General features: G+C 50.3%; 1 protein-coding gene across 1 annotated transcript; it reads right to left on the bottom strand.

Annotated features, from left to right (window-relative positions):
- Positions 1 to 6,528: 6,528 nt before the first annotated feature.
- LOC149326965 (uncharacterized) lies at positions 6,529 to 7,988 on the bottom strand. The gene has a single exon (XM_089564739.1). It carries the CDS (start codon positions 7,888 to 7,890, stop codon positions 6,529 to 6,531), a length of 1,362 nt encoding a protein of 453 aa, XP_089420865.1. The 5' UTR covers positions 7,891 to 7,988.
- Positions 7,989 to 25,448: the final 17,460 nt, after the last annotated feature.

The following is a 25,448-nucleotide window of genomic DNA, read 5'->3' as shown; positions in this document are numbered from 1 at the left end:
AGAACGACTTGTTGTGATTAACGTTTGGAATCAACACGCCTTACCCTTTCTAAAGTATTTTAAGCTGCGTATGCATCTTCGTTGTAAGTTTCAAAACAAAAGTGGAATTTTATGCTTTTGTTCACCATAGGACGACAGAAAAAAAGAATTGATATTTATGTTCTTTATGCGAGTTTTTGTTACTTTTGTATCCATATGCACCTGGAATTGTAAGTTTTTTTTTCTCGTACAAGCTTTTGTAACTCCGCATGCAATTAAACAGCCTTCAAGTTCCTTGAAAAAAAAAGGTTGTCATCATTAGGCGAAGGAGAGCTTTGAGGCACAAGCGATTGTTCGATGGGGAACAGATATAAACAGCTGCTGTAAATTAAAACTTCAGCGTCTATATGAGATCCTCTGCGTCAAAAGCTTTTGAATAATTTAAGAAATGCGACCAGGAGAAAACACGAAAATGATGTTTCCTGCACCATGCAAGTTATCAAGATTCTTCCCTGTCGCGTTCAAGGAAAAGAACACAAATGCAGATCATGACGAACTGGGCCACTCAAGAAAGGCGCAAGTGGCACTGTGGACAAAGTTTGTTTGTCACACAGCAGTTCCTATATTGTTCAATGCGGATTGGTCTTTCAAAGAGAGAGCGAGAGAGCTGGTGTTCCTGTTGAAAACAAGGTAACTGGAGAAAAACACGAACAACACAAACAGAAGCGGAAAGGACGCGGACAGACTGACAACTGAATTTTTTTGTATGAAAGATGGTAAAGGAAAATTTTACAGCCTGTCTTCTGGTGAGTATGCCGCCGTGGTGGCTCAGTGGTTATGGTGCTCAGCTGCTGACCCAAAAGACGCGGGTTCGATCCCGGCCGCGGCGGCTAGAATTTCTTTGGAGGAGAAATTCTAGAAGCCCGTGTACTGTGCGATGTCAGTGCACGTTAAAGAACCCCAGGTGGTTGAAATTTCCGGAGCCCTTCACTACGGCGTCTCTCATAGCCTGAGTCGCTTTGGGACGTTAAACCCCATAAACCATAAACCACAACCTTCTGGTCAGTATTCCCACGTTCAAAAGCATTGTTGTGCGTGCAAAGAAAAAAACTGGAGAAGTTGCGCCTTTCGCTTCTAGACAAGACAAATTTTTTTTACAGGCACATTGACGCCGTACCTGAGAGTTGTTCGAGGCCTATACTATAAGGAAAAAAACAACAACACGTGTGTCCTATCGATCATTCCGTTGAACTTTCAGATTGTGAAGCGCAATTTCTAGGCGCGAGGATGTGACCAGAACTAGTTGGTAGTGATGACCACGTGGTTTTTTTTTTTCGCGTATTCATCTTTCATCGAATAAAATTCAGTTGTGAGTGCGCGTGTTCTCGGCACTTCTGTTTCGGTTGTGCGTGTTTTATGGCGCAGTGACGTCACTTTCAAGACGCGCATCCGTCGAGTAGCCCAGCTCTCCGTTCTACTACAGCAGAGGTTGCAAAAACAATGCCGGAAGCTATTCAACAAAAAAAGAATGTGGCAGGGAAATCATTCAAGCCTGCAATATTTCGAAGGCCAGTGGTGTGGTTTGGTTTATGGGGTTTAACTTCCCATAGCCACTAAGGCTATGAGAGACGTCGTAGTGGAGGGCTCCGAAAATTTCGACCGCGTGGGGTTCTTTAACGTGCACTGATATCGCACTTTACATGGCCTTCTAGAATTTCTCCCCCAAAGAAATTCAACCCCCGCTGCCGGGATCGAACCCGCGTCTTTTGGGTCAGCAGCCGAGCACCATAACCACTGAGCCACTGCGGCGGCGCTGTCTTTTTCGTTATCATAGGAGGAAATAACGTTTGTCGAAGATTTTGCGGATACAGCAATGTTTTCGTTCTTGCTGCTGCTTTCTAATTGTTCTATTGTTTTCGTATTTATACTTTTATCCTGGACACTGTTTTTGCTACGAATGTTTTACTGTGGATTATCTATGGCCCTGCTTTAGGAATGTCGTGAGCTGTTTGTTGTGCGCCGTCGCCTGTTTCTCAGTCTGATATTGTCAGATAAAATTAGCGAGAACCGCCAAGTAGGAGCGCGACCACGCACTAGAAAAGGCGTTATAGGTTCCGCCTCTCGAGCTTTCCGCATATGCGCCAACATTGGCCCTCTGGCGACGCTGCCGCTAGCAGAAGCGCGGACCGCGCGTTGCCGTGTTTTCTTTATGCATGACACATGCTACGCGTCAAATATGACGGTGCGATTCACCTTACCTCTTAATCCGATGGAGCGCTGTTCGCTGGCAACATTCATCGGCAATATAGTCAAGTTTCTCTCTTACGTACACCGTTCCATCAGAACAATTCGAATTTTGAAATATAATTGGTCCTGCGATTCGTCTCGGCGCGAATTACGCTTCTGACGAAACGAAATCAGAGCAGCAGAAGCTCTGGCCGTAGTAGAAAGGGCTACTCTAGGCGCTCCTGCCCCGAAGAAAGTGACAACCAGCGCGCAGGTCTATTCAAGTTATCGTACAACAAGGCAGGTCGGAGGAGTGTGCTGAATCTATAGGCCGCTCTGCTACACAGGTTCCTCATTAGCGACCAGCTAGGGTGCCGCCGAGCCCGCTCATAGCTTTGGCGGGGGGTGTCTCGGTGATTTTAAGCATGAAATGCTTTTAGCTCCCGTTGTCGACAGTGTGGTGACGTCACGCCGAGACCGAGAGCCAACATCCGGGCACCAAATTCCACTCATCCGGGCACTGAATTCCACTCATCTGGGCACTGAATTCCACTTATCCGGGCACTGAATTGCACTCATCCTGGCACCGTACGAGATTTAACGGGACTTTCCAAGACAGAGGGCCGCGCTTCCGCGCCGTTCCCAAGGTCGGCGCTGCGGTCCCACACTCGCGCATGGAAAAGACCGGCCGCTGGGCCTTCAGGTCATGAAGTTTCCTTCTTTGGTAGGCATATGTATACACGCTCACGGAGTATTCGAACGCGCTGCATATACATTCTTGTCAGGCCTCCGTCTCGTCGTGACCGCGTAAGCTTGCTTCTGCATCGTCCTGAATTTCAATGCCGCCACCGTCACAGCTGCTTAAGCCGAGCAGTGGAGCCTGATGAAAGGAGAGGTAGGAAGCGTCTTGCGGAAAGCGATCGCTTTGCGAGTGATACGCCACAGCAGAAGACTGCTCGCCCCTGCCGACAACGCCATGATTATGCGGCCTCTCCCGAAAGCGACAAGGCCGCCACGGTTCGTGGCTGCCTACCTCAGCCCGCACTATTGCAGGCGATCGCTTCGACGCAACAAGAAGAGTGTGGTGTGTTGAATACTAGACACATTTCAAGATTTTGACTAGTACCATCTACAACCAATGTGTTATGCCCGTAAACATTTCATGCTTACTCTACTCTCGGTCACGGGAGAGGCATTTTTTTTCAGGCACAGATCACGCACCTGACATGAGACGGTGAGGAAAAAATCACCTGCGATTTCATCGGTTGGCAGGGAACGAGAAGCTGTACTCTCTTGTGTTATTTTAATAATATCACTCTACCTACGACTGTTCCCTCAGTAGATCAGTGCTCCGTCATAGTACGAGTCAGCAAACTCGACGAGAGCGGCTCCATGCGTACGAAGCACACGACTGGGTCACCGTCTTCTCCAAGTATGTTCCTTAAGCTGCGTACGGCCGGCGGTTGTTTTCTGCACTTATCGCATTGTTTGGAATGTTCAGAGTGATCCACGTGACGTTAAGGGCTTGCAGCATGCTCACACAATTTCACAGCGAATTTCACAGTGAACATTTTGCTTGATCTTGTATTATAGAGCATGATAGTACATGATGCTGTTTGTTTCAGAGCCCGCTGTGCGCTAAGAGGCACGCAGCACATTGGACCGGCTGAAACCAGGCACTTTTATTACATTGGGCTGGCTCTTTCCAAGCGCTCGCCTCTGCTGAGGGCGCCTCGAGGCGATCCGAATTTCTTCGCATAGCGGTTGAATAACTTGGAAAATTCAACGCAACAAAGGGGTGAGTACAAAAAAAGAAGACACAGACGAGCCGAACTCGCCCCGCCCAGCACAATCAGGGAAAGCGGCAGCGCGAACCAACATGAACCCAAAAGACGCGGGTTCGATCCCGGCCGCGGCGGCTAGAATTTCTTTGGAGGAGAAATTCTAGAAGTCCGTGTACTGTGCGATGTCAGTGCACGTTAAAGAACCCCAGGTGGTCGAAATTTCTGGAGCCCTTCACTACGGCGCCCCTCATAGCCACTGTTGCTTTGGGAAGTTAAACCCCAATAAACCAAACCGAATAGCGGAGCATCTGTGTTTCGTACAACCCTTTTTGGCCTATAGGGGCCCACACCCATACGCGCTCAGTTGATTATAGGGCAGTTCCCTAAGGCGGATGTTGTAATATCGGGAGCCCGTGTATTAATGCTGCTTCATGCGGAATTTAGCCAGCTGACGGGCTTGACGACTTTTACGGCGAAGCTGCCCGCTTTTAGTGTGACGTCGTCATCAGCGCACACCAAGGCAGCACAGGTGTCACCCAGACTTCGCGCACTTTTACGTGGGAAGCTCCCAGACACCCTTAGAGCGTGTGGGGGTAGCGGTCTCGGACTCAAAGGAGATGCCCTCGACTCAGCGTGGCAAGCTCAGCGGAAACCAGCTACCAAGTGACAAGAGGTTTTTGGGCGTTCGGTGCCCAGCTTTCGCTGGTCGCAAGCCAGAGAATGGGTCGGAGCCAAAGGTTTACAAAACAAAACAAGGTTTACACAGCGATCAAACGATACAGAGGATTTCACAATCACTAGTAAAAACAAATACCAAGTGATTAATAAAACAATGCAACTCGTGCAAAGTTAAACTCGAGAGAGAATACAATACAGAGGCAATATTGCACCTAAAGTGCACTAACACACGAGAGAGAGGTAAACAAGCAAAACACAATTTGTTCACCGGGCACTGCGGCAGTCCGACGACCAGAGTTCCATGACGATGCCGTCCCGCAGACTGGCGACCGTTGCCTCGTTGGTTCGATGCTGGCCGAGTGGTGTTTTCCCGGGAGTCGAACGGGCGCGCTTCGACGAAGCTTAAACGGCGGTCCGGACTGACTGATAGCGGTCAACATCCTTCTTTATAGGCTCGCTCTCCCGTCTGTTTGTTGTTCGCGCCCGAGTAGGCGCGCACATACACGCAGCATTGGCAGTGCTGTCTCCCTTTCCTCTTCTCACCGGCCGCGCGTCCCCATTGGTCACAGGTCGCGGGTCGCATCTCGAAGTTTCGAGCGTGTTCTTGAGTGGCGCCGACGCCGACGGGCGAGGGGGACGTGTCTTAGTGCACGCAAGGCTACCCCCCGTCAGCTGTAGAACCGACTCGTCTGTTCCAGAGAATTCGGCGTGGATGACTCATTCCTTCGGCGCACGCCATGGCGGTGGAGAGAGAGGCACGCGCTCGGCGGGGCTTTCTCTCTCTCCCGTTGGGCTCGCGCCGGCTAGACGCCGTGCGCGCGGCGGTTTTTCTTTGTTTGTTTCTAAAATGCGCCGAATTTTGTGACACTGCCCCTTCCTTTAAGAATATTGTGTAACAATATTCACAAAACACAAAATTCGCGCGCACATGCATGCGCTCACAAAGTCAGTGGCGAATGCCAAAATACATACATCAATACTTGATGCTTTGAGATACATAACACAGTGCAATCGACAGAGTGCACTCCAAACTTCACAACACTTCAAAGCACGCCGCGTTTCGGCGGTACAATTCGCGCGCACAGGCATGCGCTCACAAACTGCATGTGAAAATGCATACATCAATACCACGATGTTTTCACATACAAAACTCAATGCAATGTTCATAATCCCCATAAAAACACGCTGCGTTTGGGCAGTGCATTAACACAACATTGCATACAGGAGGCACACAAGTATGTGGCACACTTTCGCCTATACTCCCAATTTCGTCTTACTGGGTTCAGGCCGAACAGGCTGGCCCTGTTCTAGAATTGGGGAGCGCTCCGGGCTCTCCTTCCTACGCGACTCTTTCGCTCTGTCAGTGTTTGCCTCTAGCCTTTGCGCCCTGAGAAATTCTTTCAAATCCCACGCATACAAAAAGGTCTCGGGGCGGCATGCACCTGCGAAAAAGACAATCGACAGGTTCCAAGGCACTTGCATCAGAACGCAGAGACTCACAATAAGGACCGGTGTGAACACTCTCCTGGTATCTTTCCCGAATTCGACGGTGCGGCAAGCAAACAGCCGAAGCAATGTGCCGATCAGCACGAGAATCATTTCCAGAGTGTGTATTGCGCTGAGTTTGGCAGAAACTCCTGACACATTGTTTTCGCGTGTCCTTCTCTGGTTTTTCGTTCCTTCCTTCGGCGTTCGTGCTCCGCTGCGGCCACTCACTGGCTTATCCTCTAGCTTCTCACAGCTGTTTCCTTTGTTTCCGCATGTTTCTTGCGAAGAAGGCTTCTCTTGCGCGGAACGTTTCTGCGCTACATTTTGCCGTTCTTCCTTCTTGGGGGATTCTTTTATTTCTTCCTTTCTTGGGCTAGCTCGCTCGCACTTCCTTCGCCGCTTTTTTTTCCTGTCGATCACCGCGACGCTCTGACGTGCAGGGTTCGCATTTTTCTCCTTCGCGGCGACCGTCTGGGTCCTTGGGAAATTTTGCCCCCTTGATGTTACCCAATATGAGGTCGTATAGGGGGTGTTCCATGCAAAGTGCAGTCAGTTTACCGCTGTAGTAGGGAGTCTGCACCTGCACTCTAGCTTCCGGTAAGCGTTTAAAGGAGCCGTCTACTAGCCGCACAAGGCTCTTCGTTCCAGTGAGATCCTTGTCTCGCACCAAGCCTCGCTTTATGATGACCGCACTGCTTCCTGTGTCTCGCAGCACTGAAATTCTTTGCGGCCCTACTTTCCCTTCCGAGACAGGCATCCTGTGCATACCGGCTTCGGGTCGCGCGTTCACTACCGCGTTCACAACGGGCACCTTCTTGCCGTTTTTCAGCTCGACAAAGCCGTTTTCGTCTTCTTCCTCCAGGTGATCACCTGAGGAGGCTCGCACGCACGATACCTGGGGAACGGACTTGCCCGGGTTGGAACAAGCCGCGCCTTTGTGCCCCTTCTGGCCGCACTTAAAACAAGCTGCAAGGTTACTGTTCGTGGCGCTGTTGCGGCAGTTAGATGCGTAGTGGCCTGTCTTGTTGCACAGGTAGCACTTCGGTGGAGGCTTTGGGCTGTATCGAGTATCGCGGCTGTCGGATTTCTGAGCGCTTTCTGAATTTGCATTCTTAATTTTGGTCAGATTCGTTCCCCCTTGGGCTTCAAGAAATTGGTCGGCAAGTTCTAGCATTTCGGAGAGGGTCTTGGCCCTTCTCTCCTTTAGGTATAGCGCCAAGTTCGGGTGACAACTGCTCAGGAATTGTTCCTTGATCAGCAGCTCACGGAGTGCACTATATTCCTGTGCGATTTCCGACAGTTCCGTCCACCGATCAAAATAGTGGCTTAATCGCGCCACATATTGGGTTGCCGTTTCTCCGTCTGTGGGCTTTCCTGTCCGGAATTTGTCCCGAAATCCCTCGGTGGTGAGTCGGAATCTTTTAAGCAAAGCGGCTTTCACCTTGCCATAACTTGCTGCGTCTTCAGGAGACAGTCGCCCGAATACACCTAGTGCTTCGCCACTCAGACACGTGCTTAGAACGGTGGCGCGCTCACTGTCTGACCAATTCTGGCTCCCTGCGATCCCTTCGAATCGCTTAAGGAATGCGTCGAGATCGTCCCTTCTTTCATCAAATTTTGGAAGCAACCTGCTGGCATCTATACGCAAGCTGCTACCTTCCTCTCTAGTGCTCTGAACTACAGCTGACTGATTCGCACCACGTTGCAGTTCCAGTTTCGCGGCAAGCAGCTTCATTTCGCGTTCAAATTCTCTTTCTTTTTCTTTCTCGGCTTCTTCTCGAGCCTTCTGCCTTTCCTTTTCAATTCTCTCTCTCTCTTTTTCGGCTTCTTCCCGAGCCCTCTGCCTTTCCTTTTCAATTCTCTCTCTCTCTTTTTCGGCTTCTTCCCGAGCCCTCTCTCTTTCTTTCTCGGCCTTCTCTCTTTCCTGGTCCACCCATTTACGCAGTAGAGCTCCGGACAACCCCATCTGGGTGCCGACCTCTACAAGCTCCTTTAAATTCATATTTGGAGACCGAAATCTGTACTCAAGGCAACGAGTACCTCTCCACGGTGAACCTCACTAACCGCTTCGGCGCGGCACCTCACAATATCGCTCTGCTGCTAACACTCGTTTACGATTCGTAAACTCCTTCCGACTCTTTCTCCGTTCTCTGTGCTTGCAACACCAAACGTCCTGTCGCGGACGCCAGAATATATTGTCCCCCAGACTTCGCGCACTTTTACGTGGGAAGCTCCCAGACACCCTTAGAGCGTGTGGGGGTAGCGGTCTCGGACTCAAAGGAGATGCCCTCGACTCAGCGTGGCAAGCTCAGCGGAAACCAGCTACCAAGTGACAAGAGGTTTTTGGGCGTTCGGTGCCCAGCTTTCGCTGGTCGCAAGCCAGAGAATGGGTCGGAGCCAAAGGTTTACAAAACAAAACAAGGTTTATACAGCGATCAAACGATACAGAGGATTTCACAATCACTAGTAAAAACAAATACCAAGTGATTAATAAAACAATGCAACTCGTGCAAAGTTAAACTCGAGAGAGAATACAATACAGAGGCAATATTGCACCTAAAGTGCACTAACACACGAGAGAGAGGTAAACAAGCAAAACACAATTTGTTCACCGGGCACTGCGGCAGTCCGACGACCAGAGTTCCATGACGATGCCGTCCCGCAGACTGGCGACCGTTGCCTCGTTGGTTCGATGCTGGCCGAGTGGTGTTTTCCCGTGAGTCGAACGGGCGCGCTTCGACGAAGCTTAAACGGCGGTCCGGACTGACTGATAGCGGTCAACGTCCTCTTTTATAGGCTCGCTCTCCCGTCTGTTTGTTGTTCGCGCCCGAGTAGGCGCGCACATACACGCAGCATTGGCAGTGCTGTCTCCCTTTCCTCTTCTCACCGGCCGCGCGTCCCCATTGGTCACAGGTCGCGGGTCGCATCTCGAAGTTTCGAGCGTGTTCTTGAGTGGCGCCGAAGCCGACGGGCGAGGGGGACGTGTCTTAGTGCACGCAAGGCTACGCCCTTTCCCCCCGTCAGCTGTAGAACCGACTCGTCTGTTCCAGAGAATTCGGCGTGGATGACTCATTCCTTCGGCGCACGCCATGGCGGTGGAGAGAGAGGCACGCGCTCGGCGGGGCTTTCTTTCTCTCCCGTTGGGCTCGCGCCGGCTAGACGCCGTGCGCGCGGCGGTTTTTCTTTGTTTGTTTCTAAAATGCGCCGAATTTTGTGACAACAGGTAATCAGACCAATGTTGGAATCATAGTGGCAAAGGCCGGTGCTACAGAGGACCTTTCTGAAGCCATCCATTTCCATTATTGGGCCGAGTTCCTGTGCTGCATGGGCAGAAGCACCGGTTCCATGTCATCCGCCCTTCTGTAAAAAATGCGGACTGGGTAAAGCGCGCTGTTCGCTGAACCGCGGTTTTATTCGCGAAGGTAACGTATGGGAGTACCTTGTACCATGTTTTGTGTTCCCCATCCACGTGCATGGAAATCATATCCGCCAGCGACTTTTTCAGCCATTCTTTTTAAGGCCCAGTCATCCGGAGTTGGTCCCTTCCTCATCCATGTCTTGATGCCACCAGCCGAACACTGTGCCACAACCATTTGAACCAAAATTCTCATTACAAAAGTCGTAAAGGCGTGTAATTGGGGGTACATAGGTCGCCGGTTCGAATCCCTGCCAGGAGCTAGGCTGTAACTTAACTAGTAAGTTTAGGCAGCACAAAACGCTTAACCGTATGAAGTCAACCGGAACATTCTGCGGCAAACGGTTGGCCCCCAAATTTTACACGAATGTCCGGAATAGGTGGGCCGATTTTGGCGCCTGCTAGCCGGATGTCATAACCGGGTTCAAATAGATTTGTGCTTTGGTGTTTGGGCATCACGCTGTAGCGTGTGATTGTTTTTTCTATTATGTAACCGCCCCGGTTACCATGGCAACCACTGGGTTACGGTTATGGTTCGCTTTATAACGCATAACACTGAGACCTACAACCCTAGAATAGCGTCATGCTCTAATAGAATATCCTTGGTATGGAGGCCGCCATCTTGAATTCTATCCGTGGAATCAAAATAACTCACAGGCTCGAACCATGGCCACTAGAGCCAACGCTCTAAAGGTGCTGTGGTTTAGCATTGCTTTGCGCTAAATATTGCGCGAATACACAGCTTTTTCTACGCTGGAACCGACACCACATACCTGAGAGCGCTACTTATGTTGTACTGACTCAACGCACCTAGAGACTCCCAGCGATTTATCCAACGGGCATGGCGTCACGCAGAACCGGCGATGGCGTACCGTGGACTCCTTGGCACCGCTGCAGCAAGCTGTCGGGTTACACATATAGCGCCCGGCGACGCTATAAAGCGCAGGCGCTGAGATCGGCGTTCCCGCGATAGAAGAAAATAAAGATGGACAGCGCGTGCTCGGAACGCACGCCCGGCACGGGCTGTTCGGAACTAGAAGCCGCCACGCTGGTCATCTTGCTCTGGTGCTCCGCTGCGACTCCGCAAATCTTCAACACTGGTGACCCGGCGTACCGTGCCTTCTATCCCAGCGTCGTCCTAGCATGGCGTGCTGGCAGGACCCAAGTTTCGACCCGCCGCTCCCAGTGTTCCGGCCTGCAGGCGTCGGCGGTTGGTGCGCCCAACTGGAGGCTGCGATGTACCTGAACGGCATTACCATCCAGCCGTTTAAACACGCAGTCCTTTGCGACATCCTCCCGCCCGACCTCCTGCGTCGGCTCAGCTACTCTGCCTTCGGCTGCCGGCCATAAAATGAGCTGCGTGCGGCCGTCTTGGCTGACTTCGGCGCCTACTATGTTCCGCCGCCGCCCTACGACGCAGCGGACCCGTTTCGCCGCCGCCAGCCTCTGGCCCTGCACCGGCCTCGCTAGCGCCCACGCAGCCTACTTCAGAACCCGGCCTGCCTCAGCAGCCCCTCGCCGCCTCGCCGCCACTCCTGCACAGCGTTTCCAGCCCGAACGTCCCTCTCGACGCCACATCAGGTGGGATCCGCACGAGCTTCGCCTCGCGTCCTGCTCCCACTACTATCCTACCCTCCGCGTCTCTGGCTCTGCCTCCTTGCGCTTCAGTGGCGTTGTCGCCACAGCCTCCTGCATCCAAAGACGACTCTGCGGCAGCAGTCATGCCGAGGCTTCCGGCATCTCCATCTACCTCGTCACTACCGCCAACAGCTCTGCAGGCCTCTGTTGTGAGGTTGAAGCCGTCGCCCGCTGATGCTCAAGAGCCCTCGACAACGACCAAGCCTGCTTGTCACACTCACAGCCCCTCAGAAGGTCCGCAGAGCACTGCTCGTCATCAGAAGCAGGATGAGAAGGCCGACCCGGTGACAGCAGTAACAAGCATGGCGGTTGCCTCCAACCCCACTTTGCCTGAAGCAGTTCCTGACCCAGTGTCAGCGCTTGCTCTCAAGCCCGACCATGCCCACACGCGCATCAGCACTGGCCAGTTGCTCCATACTGCCACTCCCGCTTTACCCAAGCACCTGGCATTGAACCGAGCAACTTCCTCCGTCATCACCACAGCTGTCACCGTTGTCTCGTCGGTCACACCTGTGCCAACGCTAGTGGCCGGCCCGCACTGCTCGCGCCCTACATCAGGGGCAACTGAGTCATGTAAGCCAGCCATTTCCACCTATTTGGACGACTTGAAGCTGGGGCTACAGCAGCGACACGACACCGCGATAAAGACCACATGGGTCCACGGAGCCGTTTTGGCCGCTCCCTTGCTTGCGACGGCGTACTCTGTGTGCCAGCTTCCCGCCGACATCAGCTGCAACGGTCCATCACCAATGAAACTTGTGCCAGCGGGCAGCACTACAGTCGGTGACGGCCCGACCATGGCCTCCGTTGCCCTAATATCCTTTGTTAGCCCGGCACCCTGCATCATTCGCCCATTGCGCAGCAGCCAGGCTCGTCCACCTGAGCCCGCGCACTGCACCCGACGGCTCTTCCCGGCCCCTGACATGAACTTACCGGACCTTGTAGCGACCCCGTTGGGACACTGTGCCTCTAGCTGCCTGCTTGCCTGCCGTGGCTACTTCAGCTCTGCCCCGTCGGCGCGTACATTTCGACGTTCCGTCTAGGCGGGGGGCCCTATAGCGCCCGGCGACGCTATAAAGCGCAGGCGCTGAGATCGGCGTTCCCGCGATAGAGGAAAATAAAGATGGACAGCGCGTGCTCGAAGCGCACGCCCGGCACGGGCTGTTCGGAACTAGAAGCCTGCCACTCTGGTCATCTTGCTCTGGTGCTCCGCTGCGACTCCGCAAATCCTCAACACACACTTTAAAGCGAAGCTTAAACATCTTCAAATATTTTCGTCGTGCAGAGCAGAGCACAGCGCGAGAGTGTGTTGCAGTTTACGCGAAGTGGGTTCGGTTCCGAAAAAAGCCTAGTGCTCTCGCGCAGTGCCCAGCAGAGCTAGTCTGTTGACGCCATCGCGGGTTTCAATCCCAGTCACGGATGTTTATTTTAATTTAATTTATTTATTTATTTCAGCTCGCACAAACCCACAAATACAAAGACCGCTGGCATACAAACATCGCAAGACCATGCTCGGGGTTTACCTTCCGGATTGGTGCACTCGCATTAAACAAAGCTATTGGCGTTTGGGCGCCTGTACCGGGACATTGTTCAAAATAGGAGAAAACGGGCCAGTGCCGCGCATCGTGATGGTTTTTCAGGCAGAGGGAGAGGAAAACAACTCGATTGCCTTAGCGTGCAGGGATTTAAGGCAGCTGGAATTGCTATCGCCCCCAGCTGGGGGTGACTTCCTGAGCCCACGAAAGGAGTGCCAGTTGGATTGTCTTGTCAGGCATTCTGAAAACTAGGTTCCATTCCTCCTGGGATGGAGCTTGCAGTAAGGTTCGACGTACAGGATTTATTTATTTATTTCTCGCGAAACCCCCTTCCTCCCTGATTCTCCCTGATTATAATTTTGGTGTACGGGCTCGTATTCCCCGTTTGTGATGAGTGAAATTTTCAAATAGCTTAAGATCGATTGTGTCTGGAACCTGCGGAGCATGGTGACTTGCGCTCAATTTAAGTAGGCCTGGGGAGGCGGGAATTGGATTCTCGTCTATCTCTGGAGGTTGATGATTTCGGCAAAGCTCTAGGGATCCATGAAAGACCGTCTGCGACCGTGGGGCCGACCGCCCGATTACTTATTCCTTGGGCTAGTCGGTCGAGCCCTTCGTTTCCAGAACTTCCCGCTTGGGTGGGTACCCAGACAGGTTTATCTTATGGTCGGGAGTGCAACAGCGAATGATGCGTGCTGCACGGTGGCAGATAAAACATCTCGTGTGCACGGCCACTTATGATTCAAAACCTTCGCCCTATTTCGCTGACCTCATGCCTCGGAAAGCTCCTCGAGCATGTTGTGTTAGCGAGACTCACAAGTCACATAGCGGACAACAATCTTTACCCGCATAGCATGGTGGGATTCCGCCCCCATCTATCCGCACAGGAAGCCATGCTGCAACTCACACACGATCTTTTTGACCCGCTTCTTCCAGGTCAACTCAAGGCAGTCTTAGCTTAGGTTCTTTCCAAAGCCTTTGATCGCATTGAACAACAGGCGATCATGACTGCCTTATCCCCATTGAATGTGGGTGTGCGCACGCATGCCTACATTCCAGCATTCCTCATAGACCGCACGGCTAACATACACTTAGGCCCTTTGTCTTCCCCCTCCTACACGCTTCAGAGTATCGGCACCCCTCAAGGGTCCTTCCTTTCCCCCTTTCTCTTTAACATTACCCTAATCCCCCTCGCCCGAAAATTGGCAACTATTCCGAAAATTGGCCCGAAAATTGGCAAAATTGGCAACTGAAGCACACACTTTATGCCGACGATATCATCCTGTGGACCACCCACGGCAGTGACGGCGCCATAGAGAGCACCTTACAGGAAGCAGCCACACTCACCCAAAATTACACACTGACCATCGGACTGTCTTGCTCCCCAGAGAAGTCCGAACTGCTCCTCATACGTCCTAAGAACCACCGCTGTCCCCGCTCCCCCATTGCCATTGAACTGCATGGTGACCCCGTACCTGAGGTTGGCACCCTCCGTGTATTGGGCCTGCACATCCAGAACGATGTCAGAAAAACCACCACCCTCAAGAAACTCAAGCAGGTTGTAGGCGCGATATCGCACCTCATCCGCGGGGTTTCGGGACATCATAGAGGCATGAAGGAGCGCGACCTATGTCGCCTCATTCATGCCTTTGTCCTCAGCCGTGTGCTGTACACTACCCCATACTTACAACTATCCAAACATGACATAAACGCTTTGGATGCTTTGATTCGCAAGGCATTCAAAGTAGCACTTCATCTTCCCCTCAACACACCCAAAGACAGATTACTAGGCCTGGGCCTCCACAACACGATCGGGGAACTAGTGCAGGCCCACCGACAGGCCCAATACATCAGGCTCACGCAAACCTTCACAGGTTGGTATATCCTGGACTGCCTCGGAATCAGAATACCGGCCAACGACCCAACCACCCTCGACATCCCACGACCCTTTCACAGGGAGCTCCTCATCAGGCCGCCCCCGAGGAATTTGCACCCGTCTCACCATGAGCATGTCAATGGAGAAAACCAGCCAAAAAAGACGGAAACACAAGAAGAGAACGACACAGGACAACGGCTGGACTAACAACTGAATTTTTCATTGAGTACAGACCGCCAAGTAATCACCACGCATGCGCCAAGGCAACACTCAAACATGATCACTCAAATAATAAATTCTTTTGCCGTTAATGCTATCGATGGTGAGCTGACGCAAGCATCACCATGTTTGGCAATCTGGAAGGCCTCAAAGATTTCACGAGCCTTCCGTGTTTTTCCGCAGCCCAGGATGGTGACATCTGCGAAACGTGGGGAACATTTTTCGGGACATCTACTGCAATGCAGAGCAAGATTACCATCTTCACCAGCGCCGACTTTTGTTCTGTGCTTGCGCAACCTCTCGTTCACACAGTCCCCTGTCTGACCTATATAAAATTTTCCACAGGTCAGCGGAATCTTGTAGATCACTTCGGTCCGGCACTTTGTGTACATAGTTCTATGTTTGGTCGTGCAACGCTTCTTATTTCCGCCAGGCATAATTCGTGCGCAAAGTCCTGAAAGCTTAACTGGCGCAGAAAACACCAAATTGACCCCCTGGCGCTCGGCGACTTTCTTAACATTGTGCGCCACTTTGTGCAAATAAGGCATGACTTGCACTTTTTTCCTTTTGTCAGGTGCATCATTGTTTCCCTTCTTGGCCATGCCATTCATCTCCTTTAATACGGATTCAGCGACCGCTCTCAACATTTCTCCTGGGAAGCCTGCATCAGATAGACGTTGGGCTTGCGTAGTGACACTGGTTGACACGGTGTGGCAGCAACTTTTTTTCACGGCGTTATGGAAACAAGCCTTAGCAATACCTGGCTTAACTAGTTTAGAGTGGTTAGAGTCAAAGGGTAGCAGCCCCTTTTTTGTTCTTGGTGAGTACATCCAGCACACATGGCCTTTTCCAGAAAAGGTTAGCAACAAGTCTAAAAAACGGATGGAATTGTTAGCGGCTAGTTCGTGAGTAAACTTCAAATGGGATGAGCAGCGCCTAAAGGCACCCAAAACATGTTCAACCATCATCTTATAGGAGTCAATAGGTCCGATGTCACCATCCTGGGCTGCGGAAAAAACACGGAAGGCTCGTGAAATCTTTGAGGCCTTCCAGATTGCCAAACATGGTGATGCTTGCGTCAGCTCACCATCGATAGCATTAAGGGCAAAAGAATTTGATTATTTGAGTGATCATGTTTGAGTGTTGCCTTGGCGCATGCGTGGTGATTACTTGGCGGTCTGTACTCAATGAAAAATTCAGTTGCTAGTCCAGCCGTTGTCCTGTGTCGTTCTCTTCTTGTGTTTCCGTCTTTTTTGGCTGGTTTTCTCCCTTGACATGCCTTACCAACAGGCCCACCATTCTTCCCTGCACCATGAGCAGCGCCGCAGAGCCCGTGCGAAGGCACTCCATCGAGCGTACGGCTCTGAGCCGGACGCCGTATGGGTGGACACTGCCTGCACGGGTGATGAAGCGACAGCAGCTGCGGTGGACTCCTATTTATCCACCCTCCCCACACTACCTCTCCCTCCAGACACCTCCGCAACGGCTGCTGAGGAAGCCGCCATTGCACTTCATATCACCCGAACGGAAGCCCGGTACATTTTAAGTGACTCTAAAACTGCGATTTTCAATTTTCCATGAGGCCGACTCCATATGTCCTTGCTTTTGGCATACTGGACTCGCCCCATGCACCCCCACTCCGTCAAGTGGAGCTGATATGGGTGCCTGCGCACTCCGGGAATCCCGGAAACGAGGCCGCCAACCTTTTAGCCCGAGGTTCTTTAGACCGGGCTCGGTGGCCTCGGATCGGGGATTAACGAAGAAGCGCATGCACTCATTCAGCGGGCTGACGCAGGCCTACAGAGCCTCAAGCCATCTCTATCCCCCGCCGCACCCCTCCCTAGATAACAAACAAGCAACACTCTGGCGCAGACTACAGACACACTCTCTCCCCTCACCCCTTACCCTCGCCCACTATCATCCCTCCTTCCCCAATCCGGCATGCGCTCTATGCCCAGAACCTTTCGCCTCTTCCCTCTGGCCGGTGGACCCTCCCCCGCGGGACCCAGAGAACCTCAAGACCTGGGAGGACTGGGAGCCCCGGCTGCACTCGGAGGACCCGGACTTGTAGACTATCGCCACCGGCCGGGCGGCCAGTGCTTTGGACCTTAGGAACATAAACACTTGAGTGCAGTGGGGTCGTGCGGGGACCGTGGGGCGTGCCCCGAATTCCTTGTGCAATAAAGTTTTTTTTCTCTCTCTCTCTCTCGTCTTAATGCAGAGGGGTGCCGTGAGCAAGCCTTGAAAATTGCTTTTTGAGGAAAGGAAATGACGCAGTAACTGTCTCACATATGTCGGTGCACACGCGAGCCACGCCATAAGGAAGTGGTAAACAAGGCAATTAAAGAAGAAAAGAAGACGTGCCGTAGTGGAGGTCTTCAGAATAATTTCGACCGCCTGGGGACCCGGATAGGCGATCCCCTTGCATTAACATTGCACAGCACGCGGGCGCCTTTTGAGCTGCACCCCCCTGCATACGAGGCCGCCGCGGTCGGATTCGAACGCGGGTTCTCTGATATTTGTTTTTCCCTCGCAGTCACACATGCCTCGTTCCAATTCATGGCATGGCCAGTGTCTTTATGGTGTTCCGCTGAAGCATTTGAGCAACCATTGCCTTGGGAGGAGTTATTTTGGTGTGGCTTGAATTGTATTTTGAACGTCCCCATTTCTCAGCATAATAGTTTCACGTCGTACATAGCTGAAAGAGAATTGTTCATTAGATTAATAAGGCAGAGCTAAAATTACGTCTCCAAAAGGAATAATCACCCAGACGCTTTAGTGCGACACCATAAAGACCCTGACCACACCTTTGACTGGTACACGGCGCGTGTGCCTGCCAAGTAAAATCACTTTCAAAGCAATGAATCAAGGAATTGTTCTCTATTCATTGGCCTTCAGATACAAATATATGGTTGCTAAGTCATTTATATATATGCAGTCATTCCCCTATATATTTAGCCCTAGGGCAATCGCAATATAATTCCAGCTATGGATAATTCGGCAGAAACACAACGCGACAGATAAGCTTATTTGTAACCTAGCATCACGAATACATTCTACGCACGCTAGTGACGAGCTTTCATAAGGATGCGCAGGCGTGGATGCACTGGCAGCAGAGCGCTCGCTAGGCGTCGCTTGGATAAAGCCTGCTTCGCATGGAAACTGTAGCGAACGGTTGTTTGAAACTGGCCAAAACCTATAATATATTGTCACGAATATTACGCGCCACACAATCGGGCACCGAAGAACTGCTCCAGGCTGCCGAGCGGTCGCAAGCAAGACGGCGATGTACCTCTACTTTCTCCACTTCTGAGCTGTATCATTGCTTCCTCCTCTGCACCATCGCCTTGATGCGCTTCACACGAACGACGTGCACAATATCCGGACGCGGTGGTCTGCTCGTTGAGCGGACTAGGGTTGCCAGTGAAACTTGGTATGTCACGTCGATAATGCGGCTGTGAACACGGTAAGGTCAGAAGTATCGGCGCAGTAATTTTTCAGACAACCCACGATGATGAATTGGTGAACCCACGCATGGTAGCCTGGCTCGAACGTAATAAATCGCCGCCTGAGATTGCAGCGGTCAGCGTCGACGTGCTGTTGACGCTGTGTTTGCTGCCTGGCCAGTTGACGTGCTTCTTCAGCCCGCTGAACGAAAGCGGCGACGTCAAGATCAGGCTCTTGGTCACACTGAGGGTCGACGGGCAACATGGCATCCAAAGACGTAATAACTGGACGACCGAAGACAAGCTGTAAGGGTGTGAGCTGCGTTGGCTCTTGCAGGGCCCTATTGTACGCGAATGATACGTATGGGAGCATTTGGTCGCACGTTTTACGCTGCACATCCACATACATCGAGAGCATGTCAGCCGTGGTTCTGTTAAGGCGTTCCACCAAGTCACTTGTCTGTGGGTGGTACGCCGTAGTACGCCTATGGCTGGTGCGGGTCAGATCTAAGACTGCCTTATTCAAGCGGGCCGTGAAAGCAGCTCCGCGGTCAGGAATTATAACCGCAGGGCACCATGGCACAGCACGATGTTGCGTACAAAAAACTTGGCTACTTCGAAAGCAGCTCCGTTCGCAAGTGCCGTTGTCTCAGCGTACCGCGTCGATAATTTGTCCCGACAGCAGTCAAACGTTTTCCAGTGGGTGACTGCGGTAATGAGCCGAGTACGTACATCCCTACTTGTTGGAAAGGCGTTTTTGGAGATGCTATGGGGTGAAGAAATCCGGTGGCTTTGAAGGGTAGCGACTTACCGCATACCACTGACAAGAGCTGACGCAGCAACGCACCTCCAATTGCTCGCCCGAAACCTGACTGTGACGTCGTTGTCTGCCCGTGGAGGTTGGACACCCCGCTCGCACCACTTCAACCTCTTGCATCAACATCATATACCATTCGGCCTCCCCCGTGATGATACTACGCTGTTGTGCCGCCTGTGGCTGGGAGTGGCGTTCACAAACGCCTATTCCCACCTCATCGCAATGGCAGACTCTCCAGCGAGTGACCAGTGCGGTTGTGATGAAACGATAGGACACCTCCTCTGTGACTGCCCTCGTTTTGAGCGAGAGCGCCGTTTCCTAATTGCTACTCTGCACCTCTTGGACTCGCGTCCTTTAACAGAGTCCAACGTTCTGGGGCCTTGGACATAACCTTCCTCACAAAGGAAAGCGGTGAAAGCGCTCCCGAGTTGCTTAAGGGACCCGGGTTTGTATTCCCGCCTATAATCTTTAACTTTTCAGTGCGCGCCCTCTGTCCCTTAGAAAACACAGAAAACTCATTTCATTGCTGCTCTTTTTCTTTTTTCACCCTTTGTTCCCCTCCCCTAGTGTAGGGTAGCCAACTGGGCATCGCCAGGTTAACCTCCCTGTATTTCCGTCCTTTTCTCTCTCTCTCTCTCTACGGCCCACTTACGACAGGTTTTGACGCATGACCGCACTGATGGAAGCCATCTGTGAAAGTAGTACCTCTGCCCAATCCTTGCTAAGGTACGACTGACTCCCATGTGCCCGGCAGATGGTTCGTCGTGGCAAGCGCTCAAGATATCGGGTCGCAGCTGTGACGGCACTACGAGTAGAACTGTTACGGTGTTGCTCTCAAGGTTGCGCTTGAAGAGGACGCCGTTTTGCAGAGCGAAGGAATGTACCCCACGAAGGAAAACACGAACAACATGTGGACCATTGCAGCCTTCTAGGTACGCGATGAGCGGCGTACCTCTCCGTCCGCCCTTTGAAGCTGCGCCATATCGTTTGCGCTAACAGCACCAAAAAATGTCTTTAATGATTTCCGGGGAAGCCAGGTCCAATGGCGCTCCTGATAAGCAATCCGCACAAAGCGCTCAGTGAAGTGTCTTCTCCTCCGGCGCGAAGTCCGGATTGATTCTGGCGGGCGGAATTGCACGGAATGGTGGAGCCCGGTCTTGAGGGGCTGTATCTAGGGCACACACTTGAGGCAACATAGAGAGTCATACAGGAAGGCGACAGTCGTGCCCTTGCCGAGATGCTGCAACTCGTTGGCAAAATTTGCAAGGAGCCCATTACCACAGCAGTCTTGTAGGTGGACGAGCCCGCGAGCGACGGCTACTTCATTCTCGAGCAGCAGAGGTACGTTGCTAGTAGTGCTACAATCGTTGTCGTGGAAAAAAATCATTCCTCACGAGAACGAGCACACTGGACCGGGGTGGCGCCATTACGCCGTCGTCAACAAGTCGCAGAGCATCATCATCATTAGCCTGAATATGCCCGCTGGTGGGCAAAGGCGTCTCCCAAGAATCTCCAATTAACCTGGTCCTTTCCCAGTTCCGACCACCGTATCCCCGCAAACTAAATTTCATCCGTCCGCCTGACTTTAGGCTGCCCCCTGCTGCAGTTTCCTTTTCTTGGAATTCACTCCGTTACCCTTAAGGACCAGCAGATATCTTGCCTTCGTTTTTCATGCCCTGCCCAAGCCCATTTCTTCCTCTTGATTTCGACTAGGATGTCATTAACCCGCGTTTGTTTCTTCACCCACTCCGTTCGCTTCCTGACCTCTTAGCGTGCACCTATCATTTTTCTTTCCATAGTTCGCTGTGTTGTGCTTAAGCTGAACCCTCTTTGTTAGACTCCACGTTTCTGCCCAACAGGTGAGTGCCGGTAAGATACAGCTGTTGTAAAATTTTTCTCTTAAGGGATACTGGCAAACTGCCATTCATGATCTCAGATAACCTGCCATATGCTCTGCACCAAATTCTTATTCTTCTAATTACTTTCCTCTCATTGTCGCCATCAGTGGTCACAACCTGCCCTAAGTCGGCATATTCTCTTATTACTTCCAGCACCGCGCCATCAACAGCGAACTGCTGTTCTCTTGCTAGACTGTTGAATATTACTTTGGTTTTCTGAAGCTTGATTTTTAACCCCTCCGTTCTGCTTGTCTAATTCAATGATCATGCTTTGCAGCTCGTGGCCTGATTTACTTAGCAAGGCAATGTCACAAGCGAATCGCAAATTACTTAGGTAATCTCCATTAACTCTTATCCCCTACTGTTCCCGTTTCAGGCCCCGGAATACCTCCTGTAAACAGGCGGTAAATACCATTGTCAAGATCGTGTCTCCCTGCCGGACACACTTCCTTATTCGAATTTTATTGCTGACTTTATGCTGTAGTATGGTATCTGAGCAGTCGTTATAAATATCTTCCAATACTTTCACATACCACTCTTCTGCACCCTGATTCCGCAATGCCTACATGGCAACTGAGGATTAGCCTCAACGCTTCTGCCCCATGGGTGAGTACCGGTAACGTACAGCTGCTCTGTACTTTTCTCTTCAGGGATATTGGTAATCTGCATTCGTGACCTCAAAAAACCTGCCATATGCGCCCACCTCGCGGTTCCCTTGCGAGGCTGTTGAACACTACTTTGGTTTTCTGAATGTTAATTTTGATACCCACCTTTCTGCGCTGCCTACCTCAGTGTCCCTGCTTTCCAGCTCATCTCCTGGGTGACTTCGCAAGGGAATGTCATCAGCGAATCGAAAATTTTTTAGGTATTCTCCATTAAAACTTATCCCAAAACGTTCCCAATCCAGGCCTCGGAACACGTCCTCGTAATAGACAGTCAATAGCATTGGCGAGATCGGGCGTCCTTGCCTGACACCCTTTCTTACTGTAATTTTATTGCTGACTTTATTGCTGACTTCAGTCGTTAGAGATATCTTCAAGCATTTTCGTATATAACTCTTTTACACCCTGATTCCGCAATGCCTGTATGACAGCTGACTTTTTCACACTTAAATGCTTAACCGTAACGCATGAACGCTTTACATAGGAGTTGGTGAATTTCTGCTCATTTCTCAATAATCTGATTGATACTGTGAATATGGTCTATTGTCGAGTGTCCTTTACGAAACCCTGCGTGATCATCTAGTTGATTGAAATCTCAGGTTGCCGCAATTCTATTTGCGATTAACTTAGTAGATACCTTGCAGATGCCCATGGGCCGTAATAATTGACTATCATCATCAGTAAATACCTTGCAGGCGGTGGGAAGTAACTGATCAGTCTGAAAATTTTCAAGTCGTTGCCGTCGCTTTTCTTATTAATTGAGATATAGTTAGCTTTCTTCGTATTTTTGTTTTTGTTTATTTCTGACCTACATTGCGCAAATCAAGGAAAAGCAAGCAAAAGGTAGTTTCGCACCTGACAATGGCCTGCTCTTCCTATACAATGTAACCTACTTAAACACTAAAACACACTATCGCACTGATTAGAACTAATATATTGTAGGTAGCATAGGAAGCATAGGTACGCTCGAGGTCATAGGGCATTGAGTCTACAGTGTGGCTAGTTCTTCTCGCCCAACCTACCTTCCATTCTTCAAGAGATCGGCTGTTATCTAATCTTCACCGGCTGCTTGCACCTTTGCATTGCTCCAACGGCTTTCTTGACTTCCTCTTTACTGGCCGGATGTCCCGTTGCTCTGCCCTCCTGCAACTCTCATTAATGTTCTGATTGCGTTGGGGACAGCTTAGATTTGTCTACAATTCTTCAGCTACATTAACTGTCTTCTCTATATTTCTGATGAAATTGCCTTCTTTGTCTCTTAGCGCATACATCTGCTGTGTACCTATGCCTAGTTTCCTCTTCACTGCTGTTAGGCTACCTCCGTTCTCGACAGCATGTTTTATTCCTCTATATTAAACTGTCTCATGTCGGCTACCTTGGGCTTATTTATTAACTTTCATAGCTCTACCAGTTCTGTTCTGTTCATAGGGTTAGTGGTTTCAAACTTTGGAGTTTCTATATCACACTTTTTTTCTCCTGAGATAGCTTGCCGATATGCTGTCCAACGATCCTACCGCCTGCTTCTATTGCTAACTCCGTAGTGATAAACATGACATCATCATCATCATCATCATTTATTTGACCCTTAAAGGCCCCTGGGAGGGGGTATTACATAAGGGGGGGGGGGGGGGGAGAGTAGTACATTTATCATGACTCACATTGGTGGGGAAAAAAAGAATTTAAAAAAAGAACAAACAAGAAAACACACACACAACAAAAGCATAAAGAGAAATAAAGTCACGAAAGGGAAATGAAACCATTTATACAGCAAGATAACACATCAGACGTTCTTTAAAACTTTCTGAATCGCTTTCAATGACAACCGATTCTGGAAGCCGATTCCAGTCTTGAATAGCGGCTGGCAAAAAAGATTTGTTAAAGGCATTAGTTGATCCCTGTAAACGTTGGATGCTCATAGAGTTGAATAAACGGGATGACGTGCGCACAGGAGGGACTAGAAGGGACTCGCGTAGGTTAGGAAAATTGTGATATAATTTGTGCAATAAACATAAGCGAGAAACTTTGCGTCTAAGGGCTAGTGGGCTGATAGCGATGGATGACTTGATAGAGGTAATGCTGTGGTGAAAATCGTAATCTGAAGTAATGAAGCGTGCCGCACGATTCTGAATGGATTCAATGGTGTTAATTAAGTAAGCCTGGTGAGGAGACCAAATTGCTGATGCGTACTCAAGTTTAGTGCGAATGAAAGTCTCGTATGCTAGTTTACGGATTGATTGCGGAGACAGTGAAAGTGACCTTCTAAAAAAACCCAGTGTTTTTGATGTATCAGCAACGAGTTGAGTGATGTGTTTTTCCCACGTCAGTTTGCTGCTGATTGTGACACCTAAGTACTTATATGATTCAACCTGCGAAAGGATAGTTGATTGAAGAGATCAAGGATACGTAATATTGGAATGCTTGCGTGAAATTTGCATAAATTTGCATTTAGTGATGTTCAGCTCCATCAACCATTCGGAACACCAATTATCTATTTTTTGTAGGTCATTTTGTAGGATAACCTGGTCGTCGTGAGAGGAAATGCGACGATATAACACACAGTCGTCATCGAAAAGACGAATGGACGAAGATATGCCGGATGGGAGATCATTGATAAATATGAGAAAGAGCAGGGGCCCAAGCACAGAACCCTGCGGCACGCCTGAAATCACTTCATGAGTTGCAGAATGATAACCGCCGATGACGGTATATTGAAACCGGTTAGTGAGGAAACAGTTAATCCATGATAGTGTGAGGGGATCAATATTGAGGCAAGAAAGTTTTGACATAAGACGTCGGTGCGGGGCGCGATCGAACGCTTTTGAAAAGTCTAAAAATATGCCATCGGTTTGAAATAATGATTCCAAATGCAAATGAAGGTCAGTAGTGAATTCAAAAAGTTGTGTCTCGCATGAAAGACCGGGGCGGAAGCCATGCTGCTTAGAAAAGAAAAATGAGTTATTGTGAAGGTGGCTGGCGACTTGAGAGTATATAATGTGTTCCATGAGCTTACATGCAATGCACGTTAATGAAATTGGGCGATAGTTGGACGGATTTGAGCGGTTTCCTGATTTGAATACTGGCACTACCTTGCTTAGTTTCCAGTCTTCCGGAAGCGAGCTGTCGGTTAATGACTGGGTGAATATGATTTGCAAGATCAGGCTAGAAATTATTTTAGTGGACTTCAGAATCTTCGCGGGGAGGTTGTCAGGGCCGGGGCTGGTAGAGAACTTAAGGCTGTCAATAAGTTTCTCGATTCCTTCTGCAGAAATATGAATGGGCGGCATCTGGTTGAGGTGTGAGCGAGGTAAGACCGGCGTGCTTTGAGCAGGTTCGTGAGTGAAAATGGATGAGAAGAATGAATTCATTACATTGGAGCGCTGCTCTACCGGTACCAGAGAACCGTCTTCGTTAAGCAAGGAAATGTTATGGTTTTTACTACGCGGGGGAGTAAGAACGTTCCAAAACTTTGGGGGGTTGGTGCGGAGGATGCTCAGTAGGTCTAGATGATAAAACTTTTTCTTAGAACTTTTTAAAAGCTTATTGTAATCTCTCAGAGCAGTAAAATATTTTTCCCATTTAAGAGCAGAATTTGATATTTTGGCAGCGTGGAAAAGGCGTTTTTTCTTTTGCGATAGTTTTTTCAAAGGATTGGAAAACCAAGGTTTGCCTGCGTCACCACGAATGGAAACGAGTGGTACATAGGTATGAATTAGAGATAAAAGTGTGTGTTTGAAAGCAATCCAGTTTTCGTTTACTGATCTACTGTTAGCAGATTCGCGAAAGGAAA

The sequence above is a fragment of the Amblyomma mixtum genome, chromosome 10, assembly GCF_055824585.1.
Source record: "Amblyomma mixtum isolate Tamu chromosome 10, ASM5582458v1, whole genome shotgun sequence".
Lineage (NCBI taxonomy): Eukaryota > Metazoa > Arthropoda > Arachnida > Ixodida > Ixodidae > Amblyomma > Amblyomma mixtum.
This window is presented reverse-complemented; position numbering and strand designations above follow the sequence as displayed.

Coding starts and splice junctions, on each gene's coding strand:
- LOC149326965 (XM_089564739.1), bottom strand. CDS start 7,890: ATGAAGCTGCTTGCCGCGAAACTGGAACTGCAACGTGGTGCGAATCAG.